Here is a 14,903-nt window from a genome sequence, read left to right as displayed (position 1 = left end):
ATATAATTTACATAAGATAAAAATTCATCCTTTTTAGTGCATAGTTCTGTTAGTTTTGGCAGGTAACTACCACCATAATCAAGATGTAAAACAGTTCCTTGGGGACTTTGACCAAAACTGATGTCAGTATTTTTAGATGTGTGAATGTGTAGGTATGTGTGTTTTCCTCTGGGCTTGATGAGAGTTTCCCAAAGAAGGATTTTCTGCACTCCTCCTGGAGTGTATAAGGCTGGCTGCGAGAGGCAAATGGTGGAAACGTTAGATCTCAGTATTTAGTATGTAAACTTGCACTTGATTCCCTATTACAATATATTCTTCTCCTTCATTTCTGCTTGGTATTTCCTATCCCAGGGACTCTGTTTTAAATTTTCTGTACTGTAAAACTTTTATTGGAACTGGGAAAGGGATCTAGGGATCTAAATGTTTCTTAAATGGATATTCAATCATTCTACTTATTCTTAAGCCTGCATTTATCCTCACTTCTTGAGGTCCTCAATATTGCCAACTCCTAAACGTTTGGGGGATTCCGCTTTAAACCTTTACTCATTGCTGATTTAGGGTTTGGCTTTGTCAGGTCTGAAAACTGCTTTGCAGTTTTCAAAATGTTGTTGCCATCGACTCGACTCCTCTTTGTCATTATGAGTTTTATGCCTTTAAAAATCCTTTACTATCATTGTAATGGGGTTTCAGGGAAGGGTAGAAATAATTGCCTATGTTTAGTCCATTATCTTTAATAAGTATCTCTACCTTGTACGAAAGATCCTTTATGATCTAGCTTCTATCTCTCCAGCCTCATTTTTCACTGTGCTGCAACCCACCTCCAGCCTAAGCTCCAGTCACATGCATCTACTTAAGAGATTGCCAACCAAACCGTGTTGCTTCATGCCTTTCAGTTCTGTTCATGCTATTTTTTCAATGTGCTATTTATCCTTTAAGTCTCTCCTCAGGGAAGCTTTGCTGCCTCACATGAGTGTCCTGTCAGGGTGTTTATCGTGTTACTGCAATTATTTATTTTTTTAAAAAGTCTCATCGTAGAGGTTTTTAAAAAAAATTTTTTAATGTTTATTTATTATTGAGAGAGAGAGAGAGAGAGAGAGAGCGCAAGCAGGAGAGGGGCAGAGAGAGGAAGAGACACAGAATTCGAAGCAGGCTCCAGGCTCTGAGCCGTCAGCACAGAGCCTGATGCGGGGCTCAAAACCACAAACTGTGAGATCATGACCTGAGCCGAAGTCGGACGCTCAGCCAACTGAGGCACCCAGGCGCCTCACATCCTAGAGGTTTTTTAATCTGAGATTACAGGTAGAAGGGATGCCCAGGGATTAGTGGCAGGAGATCATAGAACACCCTGAAATTATTTGCACATTTTTGTGTGTTTGTGCGTATTTTTGGAAAATTGTCTAAGGCAGATTTTCTTCTAAGAGGTGCATCAGAAATGCTGTGGAGCTTTTTTAGAAATATAATTGCTTTGGGCTTCACTCCAGAGACCTGCTGAGTTACAGTCTGAAATTAAGGCCCAGAAAGATATGTTTTCTAAAAGCTTCCCAAGTGATCCTTGAGAACAGCATCTCTGGTCCATCATCTACATTAATTCCAGGGCCTGGCATATATAGTGAATGTTCAGTAAATGTTGAAAAAAGGAACAAGGGAGGAACTTGTATTCAGGTCATGGGCTGAAATAAATTTCTTATGTGAAACCTGGGTGCAAGTCAGGAAATCAGTAATTTATTCTGTTACATATAGGAAGTAATAGCCTCTATTTCCTCCCCCTCTTTGGATATAATTGAAGAACTGAGAAATAGTGGAATGGCTTTTCAAAGGGAGAGGAAAGCTCTGGAGACCTAACTGTAAGAATGAAAGAAAAATTTAAGGATTAGACATAAAACAAGTCAGATATATATATATATATAGTTTGATTTTTATTCCTCTGGCTGCTTATAGTTGTATTTGACCCACTGATTTTGATTCTAAAACTAGACATCTATACATTTGGATGTCATTGATACTTACTATATAGACCTGATTTCATAACCTATAAATTTAAATTTAATATATGACTAGTGATAGGGCAAATGTGGAGATTGACATGTTGCATTGGCAAAAACTATATGCCATATTATTGTTTACTAGCTGCAACTAAAGAATGAGGACAGAAAGAGCCTAATTTCCTGGAATGCCCTGCCTTGTGTTTCCTCTGTTTAAGGTTAAAAAGTGTATAAATTAGAACCATGTCCTCTGCTTTACTCATAAACCTCTTTTACATAGTGTTGTATGTTTATGTGTCTGTTAAGGAAATGATCAGGCTCTTTTGCTTTTTGTATTTTCTATTTATTATTTTTGTTTTGTTGTTTAGGTATTTAAGAGATTATGGCAACTGAGGCCCACAATGTTAAAAAACGAACCTTTTGTAATAATATTGAGGATCATTCCACTGATCTTCCTAGAAAAAGGATCTCTAATTTTATTAATAAGAACATGAAGGAGGTAAGTGCATGGTTTCTAGGAAATGGGTGAGAGAGTATCTTAATCTGTTCATGGTGCTATAGCATAATACCATAGACGAGATGACTTATAAACAGTGGAAAGTTATTTCTCACAGTTGTGGAGACTGGGAATTCCAAGACAAAGGCCCTGGCTGATTTGGTATCTGGTTAGAGCTCATTTCCTGGTTCATAGTTGTCTATCTTGTCTGCTGTCTTCACATGGTAGAAGGGGCAAAAGAGCTCTCGGGGGTCTCTTTTACAAGGCCTCTAATCCCGTTCATTAGGATGACACCTCATGACCTAATCGCCTCCCAAAGGCCCCACCTCCTAATATCATTCATTTTGGGCATTAGGATTTCAACATGAATTCTGGGGAGATGTTGTCATTCAGTACATCAGATAATTTACACTGTTAAGTCTATGGATAGTTTTGATTAAACTATTTAAACAACAGGAAGGTGACCATTTGCTTAGTCTCCCAGAATTAGGTAGAATTAATGAAATACTGAAAATTGTTTATATTCCAAAAGCTGTAAAAACTTTATGGACAGTATGCTATTTTTGATGAAGATATCATTTAAATATGGTAGTTTAATTTTAAAGAGGAATCCCAGAGGTGCTTTTGGTTCACCACTGCAAGGCTCATTCATGCTGATAGAATTTCTTTTAAATGATATTAAAAGTCAGTGTACTTTAAGTACCATGCAAATATAATATATGACTAGTGACCTAGAAAATAGGGAGATGAGTATGTTGCTTTGTCAAATATACCTACATAGAGTATTGTAACTAAAGATTGAGACTACAACTTTAATCTGGAAAATTTAACTATTAGATTTCAGATTTGTTGATATCAATCACAAAGTTTACATAGCTTCACAAAAGAACTTTATTATGCTGTTAATAACTATATCTACTTTTATTTTTCAGGTTAAGAAATCTCCAAAACAGTTGGCTGCTTACATAAATAGGTAAGAGCTTCTTTAAAGTTTGTGGGAAACAGAAATGTTGAAAGCTGGGTAATAGTGAAAATAGGGAAAACATTAATTATTCTCTTCTATTGTTATAAGTGACTATTGTCAAACAGCTCCTTTGTGCCAGTCACTGTGCAAAACACATCAGTAATATCTCTAATCCTTACAGCAATCCTACTAGAGAGGTATCATTGCCCCTAACAGTTGATGAGAAAAACTAAAGATTTGTGATTAGTTCAGGGTCATACAGCAGAAAGTAGTGAAAATGGCATTCATTCTCTAAAGGCACTTTCTAGTAAACTACTGGTTCTCAAAATGTGATCCGATAACAGTGGGGTTCCCTGAAGCCCTTTCAGGGAATTTGTGAAGTCAAAACTATATTCATAACAATAACATTAATTCATCGTTTTCATTTTTACACTCTTACCAGTGTACAGTAGTTTTCATATTTGATACCACTGGAGACTGAATGCAGAGTCGGATATGAGAATCCAGCTGTCTTCTGTTAGGCCAGATAGTAACGATTTTGAGCAAATAGAAAGAACAGTGCCTCTTCTTACTATATTTTGTTTTGTTTTGGAAAAGATAGGATTTTTCTTTTGCAAAATACTCTGTGTTAACATGTGACAAGCTTATTATTTCTTAAATGAATCCATAAGTATTCTCAATTTTAGAGTCTGATACAGTAAATATCAGTAGATATTGGCCACATAAAAACATTCTTTTGAAACTTCAATAATTTTAAGAGTTGGAAGGCATCCCAAGGCCAAAACGTTTGAGAATCACCATGCAGAACTGTGAGATTTGCTGTATTGTGTTTCATCTTATTTAAACAAATTAAATATACTTAAGTTTAATCAGAGTAAGTATTCTTTTTTATAATACATTAAAATATATTTCAGATTTGCACAATTCAAACTAATATTTCATTTTATTATTTTTCTTTGTAATATTTCATTAAAAAAAACCTTTTTTTTAAATGTTATTTATTTTTGAGAGAGAGAGAGAGGACAGAGCGCGAGTCAGGGAGGGGCAGAGAGAGAGGGGACACAGAATCCAAAGCAGGCTCCAGGCTCTGACCCGTCGGCACAGAGCCCCACACAGGGCTCGAACTCAAGAACCACGAGACCATAGCCAAAGTCGGACGCTTAAACAACTGAGCCACCCAGGCACCCCTGTAATATTTCATTTTAAAAGCATCTAGTTATTATGCCTTTTCAGTTTCATTTGGTATAAAGTATTATTTTTTTCATTGCTTTCTAGATGGTTTGTAATTTCCTTTTTATTTTCCTCGTCAATCTAAGAGTTAAGATTTTTTTTATTCTATTTTCTTTTAATTTTAGTGGATTGTAATCACAAAATGTGGCCTATTGAATCTTTCTGCTTAAAAAGTTGTAAAGGTTTTCATGTGGTTCTTTTTCATTTAAAAAAAATCAATTCTTTTTACAGAACAGTTGGACAAGCTGTGAAAAGCCCAGATAAACTACGTAAAGTGATCTATCGCAGAAAGAAAGCGCATCATCCTTTTCCAAATCCTTGTTATAGAAAAAAACAGTCCCCTAGAAGTGGGGGCTGTGACATGGCAAATAAAGAAAACGAACTGGCTTGTGCAGGTCACCTGCCTGAAAAATTACGCCATGATAGTCGAACATACTTGCTTAACTCCAGTGATTCTGGTTCTTCACAGACAGAAAGCCCATCATCAAAATATAGTGGGTTTTTTTCTGAGGTAAGTCATTTATATGAGGCTAACTTTATCCTATTATACTATTGGCTTTTTCCTTTGTCATATTCTGCTAGCAGAGTAATTCACTGTGCACTGAATTTAGACTTAAGTAATTGTAACTCCCTGAGCCAGTTTTCTAGATTAATCAAATTTGAATCAGTAGTTATCCCATTTCGTTAAGTCATGATATCTGAGATAGAATGAAATGATTGACAAGCTGCAATAAATATTCAAAATGGCAAGTTGACCAGTAGAGATTTAAAGGAAAGGAAAAGAAGAAATCTTGCCTCAACAGTGGACCACCAAAGTCAGTTATCCAGGAACATTTTGTTTGACTCTCAAAATTACCATTGGAAGCTTCATTCAGGCAAACCCCCTGAGATTTGCTGCTTTTCTAGCTCAGGTAAAGTTAGTTGTTTGAACAGGTTCAAGGGAATATTGGGTGATAGAAATACTCTAAAATTGGATTGTGATGATGATTGTATAATTTTATAAATTTATTACAAATTGTATTGTATTACATTCAGTAGTTGAGTTTTATGAAAAAACACCTCAAAAACAAAAACAAAGCAGCTTTCTTTTAAAAATGATCATTTGTGGGGCACCTGGGTGGCTCAGTTGGTTAAGTGCCTGACTTTGCTTAGGGCATGGTCTCATGGTTCGTGGGTTAATGCCCCACGTTGGGCTCTGTGCTGACAGCTCAGAGCCTGGAGCCTGCTTCGGATTCTGTGTCTCCCTCTTTCTCTGCCCCTCTCCCACTCATGCTCTGTCTCTGTCTTCAAAAATAAATAAACACTGAAAAAAATAAAATAAAAAATAAAAATGATCATTTGAGGCGCACCTAGGTGGCTCAATCAGTTGAGCATTCGATTCTTGGTTTCTGCTCAGGTCATAATCTTACAGTTTGTGAGCTTGAGCCCTGCATCAGGCTCCACAATGACAGTGCAGAGCCTGCTTGGGATTCTCTCTCTCCCCCTCTCTTTCTGTCTGTCCCCTGCTGGTGTGCTTGCTCTCTCTCTCTCAAAATAGGCTTAAAAAAAAAAAAAAAAAAAGGAAATTTCACAAATAAGTTCTTAAAAAATAGTCATTTGAAGGAATAGTTTGATAAAATTTATAAACATGAGTTTATAATTATTATCGCATGTGTATTGTATATGTTGTAGAAAATAAACTCAAAGGAAAAACTTATTCATAATCTCAACATTTCGAAATAATCACGTTAAATTTTTGATGTATCTTTTTCTCTTCATGTTATACATGTTGCTTGATTACTTGATTTTTAAGTTTAATAAATTTGGATTTTTTTCCATGTAATTAAATAATGGTTCTACAATTTTTTGATGGATACATAACATTAACTTCTTTTACTATGAGTTGGTACACTTAGTATTGTTCTATCTGGCATGACAACTTGAAAAACATTTTCTGTGGCATACAAGCAGAAAATCTTTTTAGATTAAAATGATATTAAGCGTGTAGGTAAATGAAAATGAACATTGCATTTACGATAATAAATACAGGTAAATAAGAAGAGGGATGCCTAGGTGGCTCAGTCAGTTGATTTCAGCTTGGGTCATGATCCCAGGGTCTGTGCTGAACATGGAGCCTGTTTCTCTCTCTCTCCTTCTCCCTCTCTCCCTCTCCCTCCCTCCCCCCTCCCCCTCTCCCCCCTCCCCCCTCCCCCTCTCCCCCCTCCCCCCTCCCCCTCCCCCTCTCCCCCCTCCCCCCTCCCCCTCCCCCCTCCCCCTCCCCCTCCCCTCCCCCCTCCCCCTCTCCCCCTCTCCCCCTCTCCCCCTCTCCCCCCTCCCCCTCCGCCTCCCCCCTCCCCCCCTCCCTCTCCCCCTCTACCCCCCTCTCCCTCTCCCCCTCTTCCCCTCTCCCCCTCTCCCCCTCCCCCCTCCCCCTCTCCCCCTCTCCCCCCTCCCTCTCCCCCCTCCCTCTCTCTCTCACTGTCTCTCCCTCTCCCTCTCCCTGTCTCTCTCTCTCCCTCCCTCTCCCTCCCTCTCTCTCCTTCTCTCTCCCTCTCCTCTGCTCACACACACATGCTCTTTCTCAAGTAGAAAATAATGATAAGATAAAAGAAAGATGGAAAATTAAACATTGTTAAGTAAAACCATACACTGGAATATTATTTGACCATTATAAAGGAGTGAAGTACCAATACATATACTACACTATATATAAACCTTGAAAATATTATACTGTATGAAAGAAGCCATATCAAAAAGGCTAACTGTTGTATAATTCAATTTATATGAACTGTCTAGGTAAAGTCATAGAGTCAAAAAGTTGATTAATGGTTGTCAGGGGCTGGCAAGAAGGAAGAATTGAGTCCAGGGTTTCTTTTAGACATGATGAAAATGTTGATTAAAACTGATTGTGATAGGGGCGCCTGGGTGGCTCAGTCAGTTGAGCATCCAACTTCGGCTCAGGGCATGATCTCACGGTCCGTGAGTTCGAGCCCCGCGTTGGGCTCTATGCTGACAGCTCAGAGCCTGGAGCTGCTTCGGATTCTGTGTCTCCCTCTCTCTGACCCTCCCCTGTTCACGCTCTGTCTCTCAATAATAAATAAATGTTTAAAAAAATTAAAAAAAAATCTGATCGTGATAACAGTTGCACAACTCCATGCATGTACTAAAATCTACTGAATTGTACATTTTAAGTGGTTAAGTTTTATGGTATGTGAATTATATCTTAATCTGTTATTTTTTAAAAATGGATCTAGTTGTTCCAGTTCTAAAATTAATCTTACAGAAATATTTGTACAAGTGCATATAAGTGAAAAACAAGGTTTTCAAAAACACAATATTGTAATATTTTAATTTTGTATATCTAATTTGTCTCTGTCTAGAAAATGGTTTTTTAAAGATACATACCAGTCTGTTAACTGTGATTAACAGTTAACACTTCTAGGGAGTGATACTAGATTTTTTGTGGGCAGATAGAGATTATTTACTTCTTATTTGATACAGTCCTGTGCTATTTGAACTTTTTACAACAGGAATGTATTACTATATTATATAAGAAAAAATGAATTTAAATATTGGTCATGACTGAATTTTTGTGGTTTCCTTCTCATGTTATTCAGTTGATAGTGACTAGCCTATACATATTTACTTCTTCCTTTAATCCACATTATAAATTAAATCCCAGGCTTATAGGTGAGCTAAATATAATTTATTTTATAAATTGGTGAGATTTAAAAAGAAAATGGTAGCAAATAAAAAGTATTGATAAAAAACGAACAGGTCCTAAATTTATTCAGATCATTTGTTTACTGTGTTTAACTGCAACATTGCTTTGGCAGGGGGCAGTAAAAGGAGTCACCTCTGCATAATTTAAAAATATGTCTACCAGAATCATTTAATTGAAAAAAAATGGTTTCATGTCATGTTTCAATGTGCTTTTTAACAAATTAGATTACTGCCTTTCAGGTTTCTCAGGACCATGAAACAATGGCACAGGTTTTGTTCAGCAGGAATTTGAGATTGAATGTAGCTTTAACGTTCTGGAGAAAGAGAAGTATAAGTGAACTTGTAGCCTATTTGGTGAGGTAAGTGTGACCTTTTATGCTTTTGTTCAGTTAAAGCAATTTCCAGTGTTTTGTCTTGAAGTGTCTCTTTCTTATGTTATACTGGGTAAAATTTTAAACTTCTTATATTTAGCTTCACTAGTAACAATATAGTTTAAATTACATTTATCACCAATCTAAGAGTAAACAAAATACAGAAAACCATTGGTTTCATCATATTGAACAAAACTATTACCTTCTCTAAAATTTTTACAATATAAAACTAAGAGATACCAGTATGGGGAGAATAACTTTTTAAAAATCCCCTTTGAGCAGGGCGCCTGGGTGGCTCAGTCAGTTAAGCGTCTGACTTCAGCTCAGGTCATGATCTCGCGGTTCATGAGTTCGAGCCCTGTGTCAGGCTCTGTGCTGTCAGCTCTGAGCCTGGAGCCTGCTTCTGATTCTGTGTCTCCCTCTCTCTCTGCCCCTCCCCTGCTTGCACTCTGTCTCTCTCTGTCTCTCAGAAATAAATAAAAACTTCAAAAAATTTAAAAAAAAAGTCCCCTTTGAGCGAAAACTTTAATCATGGCCTTCTTCAGTGTATTCAAGTCTCTTCTCAAACAGTACCTTAATGAGGCCTTCCCTGACCACCTTATTAAAAAACATTTCTTGGGGCGTCTGGATGGCTCAGTTGGTTGAGTGTCCGACTTCAGCTCAGGTCATGGTCTCACAGTTCGAGGGTTCAAGCCCCTCATTGGACTCAGGGCTGACAGCTTGGAGCCTAGAGCCTGCTTTGGATTCTGTGTTTCCCTCTCTCTCTGCCCCTCCCCTGCTCGCTCGCTCTCTCTCTCTCTCTCTCTCTCTCTCTCTCTCAAAAATAAATAAACATTAAAAATATATACATTTCTTCACTCCCAATCTTTCTGGTTTTATTTTTTTCCATAGCACTTACTACTATCAACATGCTGTATATATTTTACTTGTTTGTTTATTGTCTGTTTCTGCCCTCTCCCACATCCTACTCTGAAATACATGTCCTTTCTCTTTGTTTACTGCTGTATCCCCAGCACCTGGCTCATCAGAGAGACTCAGATCATTTGTTGAATGAGTAAATTTCTCAAAAGCAGTGTGAAGGGTATAAACAAGGAAATCTGTTCTCTAAGCAGTTTTGTACCCACAGGATAGAAGATCTTGGAGTTGTCGTGGATTGCCTTCCTGTGCTCACCAATAGGTAAAAATAATATTTTTCAGAAAAAAAGTAAGTTTAAATAGAAGGGCAGATGACCTGTTCATATTTTTACAACTTAGTATTTATTTTAGTTTACAGGAGGAAAAACAGTACATCTCACTTGGCTGCTGTGTAGATTTGTTGCCTCTAGTCAAGTCCTTACTTAAAAGCAAATTCGAAGAGTAAGTGCTAATCTCTCAATTCACTTTTCTCTTTCAACATCCTTAATTTTGTTTCTTGCGTGTATATAGTGATAGATTGAGCTACGTGAGACATGAATGGTGTCTGTTTTCAGAGAGCTTTTAATCCAATTAGGAAAAGAACATGAGATGACTGAAGAATAATTACAAAAGCATCTATAAACAACTTACATAAAATACAGCTTTTGAAAGCAGCAAAATAAATTTTTTAAAGGGGAAAGTGTGTGTGTGTGTGTGTGTGTGTGTGTGTGTGTGTGTGTGTGTGTGTGTGTGTTTTGAAGTGGGGGGAGTGTATCTTTTTTGGTAAAAGCTTCTTGGGAGAAAGCACTTGAATTTTGTAACAAAATGTCATTTCAGATATATAATAGTTGGTTTAAACTGGCTTCAAGCAGTCATAAAAAGGTGGTGGTCAGAACTATCATCCAAAACAGAAATTATAAATGATGGGTGAGTATATCTTTAAAAATAAATTCTGGCTACTAAAAATTTTTTCAGAAAAGCAGTTTGATTAAGCTAGGTGATAATTCTATTCCATGATCACCATTAAATAATAGTTTATTTTCTTCGTTTTCAGAGAAATAATAAATTGGAATAGTGTTCACATGTGAAAATTACATATGGAAGTTGAATCCCAGAGCCCAGTAACCCCATGTATCTCTTTTTCTGGCAGAACCTTACATGTAATTTTAGGAGGAAAAAGCAAAGCAGTGATTTAACCCTCATATCTGTTATAATGAGTAAGGGAGGAAGAGAGAGAGCTTTTGGTGGATTAAGTATTGAGGCACAGAGATCGAAGCATCCTGTAGTGTCTTTTGACTACCTAGACATTAACCTGAAAATTCAGTTGGATGATTATGTACTATAATTATCATAATTTGAATATTGCCTTGATGTAAAATTCTGTGGGTGTTCTACCAAATGAGCCAGATTATCATGAAGCTGCAAAAAAATATCCCCCCAACAGTTTGATTAAAGTCCATAATTTTCTCTTTAGGCTCTCAAAAATTTCCTACTTCATACCCAGGAAGAGGTTGTCCAAATGCTCCAAGTACCTAGTTTTCTTTCCTGCTTTAACAAATAAGTAATCTTTTAATTTCCATAACTAACAAGTATCATTGTAAAGAGTTGCTTGGCTTCAAACGGTACAATTTTCTCCGATAAATACTTAAAATCTTAAAAACCTGTGTTCATTAAGTATATTTACTAAATACGTATTCTTATATTTGGATTTTCTCTCTTTTTTTCCTCATAGAAATATTCAGATTTTAAAGCAGCAATTAAGTGGATTATGGGAACAGGAAAATCATCTTACTTTGGTTCCAGGATATACTGGTAACATAGCCAAGGTAATCAACATTTAAGCTTATAAAGTTAAGTTTGGGGAGGCTGGGTGGCTCAGCCGGTTCAGCCTCCAACTCTTGATTTCAGCTCAGGTTATGATCTCACAGTTTGTGGGTTCAAGCCCCACATCAGGTTCTGCACTGGCAGTGCGGAGCCTGCTTGGGATCCTCTCCCTTCCTCTCTGCACCCTCCCCTGCTTGAGCTCTCTCTCTCTGTCAAGATGGATAAACTTAAAAAAAAAGTTAAGCTTAGGGGCGCCTGGGTGGCTCAGTCGGTTGAGCGTCCGATTCGGCTCAGGTCACGATCTCGCGGTCCGTGAGTTCGAGCCCCGCGTCACGCTCTGGGCTGATGGCTCAGAGCCTGGAGCCTGCTTCCGATTCTGTGTCTCCCTCTCTCTCTGCCCCTCCCCCGTTCATGCTCTGTCTCTCTCTGTCTCAAAAATAAATAAATGTTAAAAAAAAAAATTTTTTTTTTAAAAAGTTAAGCTTAAAAATCTGTATTTAATCTTAATTAAATATTAGAAATGATGTATTAGTATTATGCATTCATAAATGATGTCTTTCAAATATCCAATACAGTACTATTCAAATAAGGTCTAAAGTTAATTTCATATTTGTAAATGCTTAAGGTCATCTGGATATGAATATAACTTTGACAAGGGACACAGGAATTAGCCTTTCAGTGTGTTTCAGATACAGCTATGGAAATGATGCGCTAGAGGGAATTTAATGAACTAGTTCCAATTAGAGAAAAAGTTAACCCAAGTTAGCAAGGCATCTGAAAAGATAGTCACACATAGGAAGCAAGGGGTGAGGAATGTAATCATATGATTTCAGGCTTATTTTTTACTTGGTTTTTGCAAGTGTCCTGCTTTTGGGGAAGTAAATTTTCCAATCACAATGAATTTGACGTTGTTATTTATTTGCTTGTCTCTTTTTTTTTTTTCTTTTTTTTTTTATTTGCTTGTCTCTTAAAGGGAAAGATATGTTGCTAGTTTGGATTTTAACATTTAAACTCCAGAAACCATTAGTAATTAAAATATAAGTGCAAAAAAGAAGTCACTGTTAAGAAATATTTGCACCTTTTACTGGGCATAGTGCTATCATAAATGGGCATTAGTCAAAAATATACAAGCATTCTTTAGTTAAAAAAAAATACAGTATTCTAAATAAGAGGAATTATGTTGTGGATTTACCTGTAAAATTCTCCTTGGATACCCTCAGAAAAGAAGCAAAATGATGTATCAAACAAGTGTGTTACCACTGTGTATAATTTTACTCTGTAGAATTCTTAATGATGAAAATCTCATAAAAATCAGTTTTCCAGTTTTTTGTTGTTTTAGTTTGTTGTTCTTTTGATAATGGAAAAATGAAGTAAAAGTTGATAGAAAATGGAGTACTTACAGAACATACATCATATATCACCTTGTTCTGGAGGCACCTTGCATTCTTGGTAGTAGTACTGAAAAAATATTACCTCCTTAGAAATTTGCTTTCAATTAGAATTTTTTATAAAGAGAGAAGCTTTATCATAAATATAACTTTACAATACTGTATTTATTATTGAAGACAATATTGAGTGATTGAAAGCTCTGTGAAGTTCCTTACCCTATGATAAAACCTCTTTTACAGTATTAAACTCTCCACTGTAATTTGTCAAGGGTGGGAATCAGAAAGGCTGTCATCACGCTGGCCTGTGGTTTATATGGTGCTGAAGGAATTGCTGGGAATGATTTAATGATCTTGCGTAGCTATAAAAGCAGAGTTGTTTGATCACAGGAACCAAACACTCAGCACTTAACAGACACTTACGGAGTATGTGCTGTGTGCCAGGCCCTGTGCTAAGCACATGCAGCTAAAAGTTGAGTAAGACCCATTTTTTTACCCTCAAAAGATCACGAAAGGAAGCTTAAGCAAATCAGGTGACAAAAAAAAGAGAATTGGATGTGTTTATATATATTTACTATACCTGCTAATGGAATGTTTTGTTTTTTTTCCCTAAGGATGTAGATGCTTATTTATTGCAGTTGCATTGAGAGACTATCTACTAAAAAGAGCATTTGATTATTCAAAACGTCCCCAGACTAAGATTTCCAAAAAAAAAAAAAAAAGTCTCCTTTGAGAACTGTGAACTGTGGAAGAAATCAAAACTTTTTTTTTTTCTTAAAAAGCCACACGTGAAACCACTAATGAAACCCTAACAATCTGCTTCACATTGAAGTGGAAAAATGTACAAAAGGAGCAGCTTCAACTTCAATGAGGTGAAAGTGCACTATGAAGATTGTTCCCCTTTGCTGATAAGTCCCCCATTTGGGACTTATATGGTTATTTGGTAACATTGTTTAAGAACTACTGGGTCTTAATGCAATACTGCATAAGAATATAATTTATACTATGTCAGAAAGAAGACAGTACTTATCACTAGGAATCACAAAGACCAATCATCGTTACTTTTTTGAAGATTGTGTTTTATAAGAAAACACTTAAGTGTGTGCAGCTATTTTCTTATTTTGAAAAGACTTTGCAAGTTTAAAACGTCATAGAAAATAATCAGTACTAGAAATTTGTTGTCCACACTGAGATACTGTGTATACAAGATGCCTTAATTATTAATAAGCCAATGTGTATGATATGAATATCTGTTTAAAAAATTAACATCAAACATGCTCTGGCATGATAAAATCATGGAATTAAATCAGGGGTTTCCATTCATGTAGAACGTTGTTGCTAAAACTTACTCCATACCATTTTTAAAACTTGAGAATATTTTTAGTATCTCTGATTTTTCTTTGCCAGAATCATTGTGTCATGTGTGTATGTGTTATTCCTATATAAAAGAAAAGGTGAATATGTGTTTGTATGAATGCTTAACTAGAAATGTCCGTGGAGTTAGCTAATTTATATTCACTTTTTATTGTATATAGATTTCTAATATTTTCAGTTCTGTATCATTTAAGCTTTCTTCATTTGAGTAAATTCACTAAATATTTCTATTTTTTGCTTTTTTAAATTCTTTTATATGACTTCTAGTTCTTTTTCACTACTCATGTTTTAAAGAATTACATACAGTGCTTTAGAAATGTTTACAGTTAGTGCTGACCTTGTGTTTTAAATTCCAACACTTTACTACCTCCTCCAATGGTTGGTATGAAATGCCAGCAGACTGTATGAGGTCTTTTTTCTTTTTTTAAGTATATATCTACCATTTTTAGTGTCAGTGAACCCACTTCTGGAATGTCTTAACAGCTATATATCGCATCTTGAAAGTGATTGGGGTTTAAATACCACTATTGGTGGTTCATGCATCATCTCATCTTTATAAGCCTGAGAGGCATCTGAGCAAAGATTTTTAGTAATCGAATTTCTCTGCAGTAATCTTTCAAGCACTTGAATGTAAATCTTTAGCATTTATCCAGTTAGCCACTACTGATGTGAATTCCAAAC

General features: G+C 36.3%; 1 protein-coding gene across 2 annotated transcripts in view; it reads left to right on the top strand.

Annotated features, from left to right (window-relative positions):
• Window positions 1–14,452, top strand: part of KATNBL1 (katanin regulatory subunit B1 like 1) — a 56,768-nt gene extending 42,316 nt beyond the window's left edge. For both annotated transcript variants that reach the window (XM_015066422.3, XM_027066869.2), the window contains 9 exons: window positions 2,351–2,481; window positions 3,411–3,451; window positions 4,904–5,183; window positions 8,615–8,733; window positions 9,872–9,922; window positions 10,012–10,101; window positions 10,477–10,566; window positions 11,372–11,465; window positions 13,463–14,452. In XM_015066422.3, the coding sequence (XP_014921908.2) occupies window positions 2,365–2,481; window positions 3,411–3,451; window positions 4,904–5,183; window positions 8,615–8,733; window positions 9,872–9,922; window positions 10,012–10,101; window positions 10,477–10,566; window positions 11,372–11,465; window positions 13,463–13,495 (915 nt within the window). In that variant the 5' untranslated portion in view covers window positions 2,351–2,364 and the 3' untranslated portion in view covers window positions 13,496–14,452. The remainder of the gene's footprint in view (window positions 1–2,350; window positions 2,482–3,410; window positions 3,452–4,903; window positions 5,184–8,614; window positions 8,734–9,871; window positions 9,923–10,011; window positions 10,102–10,476; window positions 10,567–11,371; window positions 11,466–13,462) is intronic.
• Window positions 14,453–14,903: the final 451 nt, after the last annotated feature.

Source organism: Acinonyx jubatus, chromosome B3 (assembly GCF_027475565.1).
Source record: "Acinonyx jubatus isolate Ajub_Pintada_27869175 chromosome B3, VMU_Ajub_asm_v1.0, whole genome shotgun sequence".
Taxonomy (NCBI): Eukaryota; Metazoa; Chordata; class Mammalia; order Carnivora; family Felidae; genus Acinonyx; species Acinonyx jubatus.
Note: the sequence above shows the minus strand (reverse complement) of the source record. Positions and strands in the feature narration are given on the sequence as shown.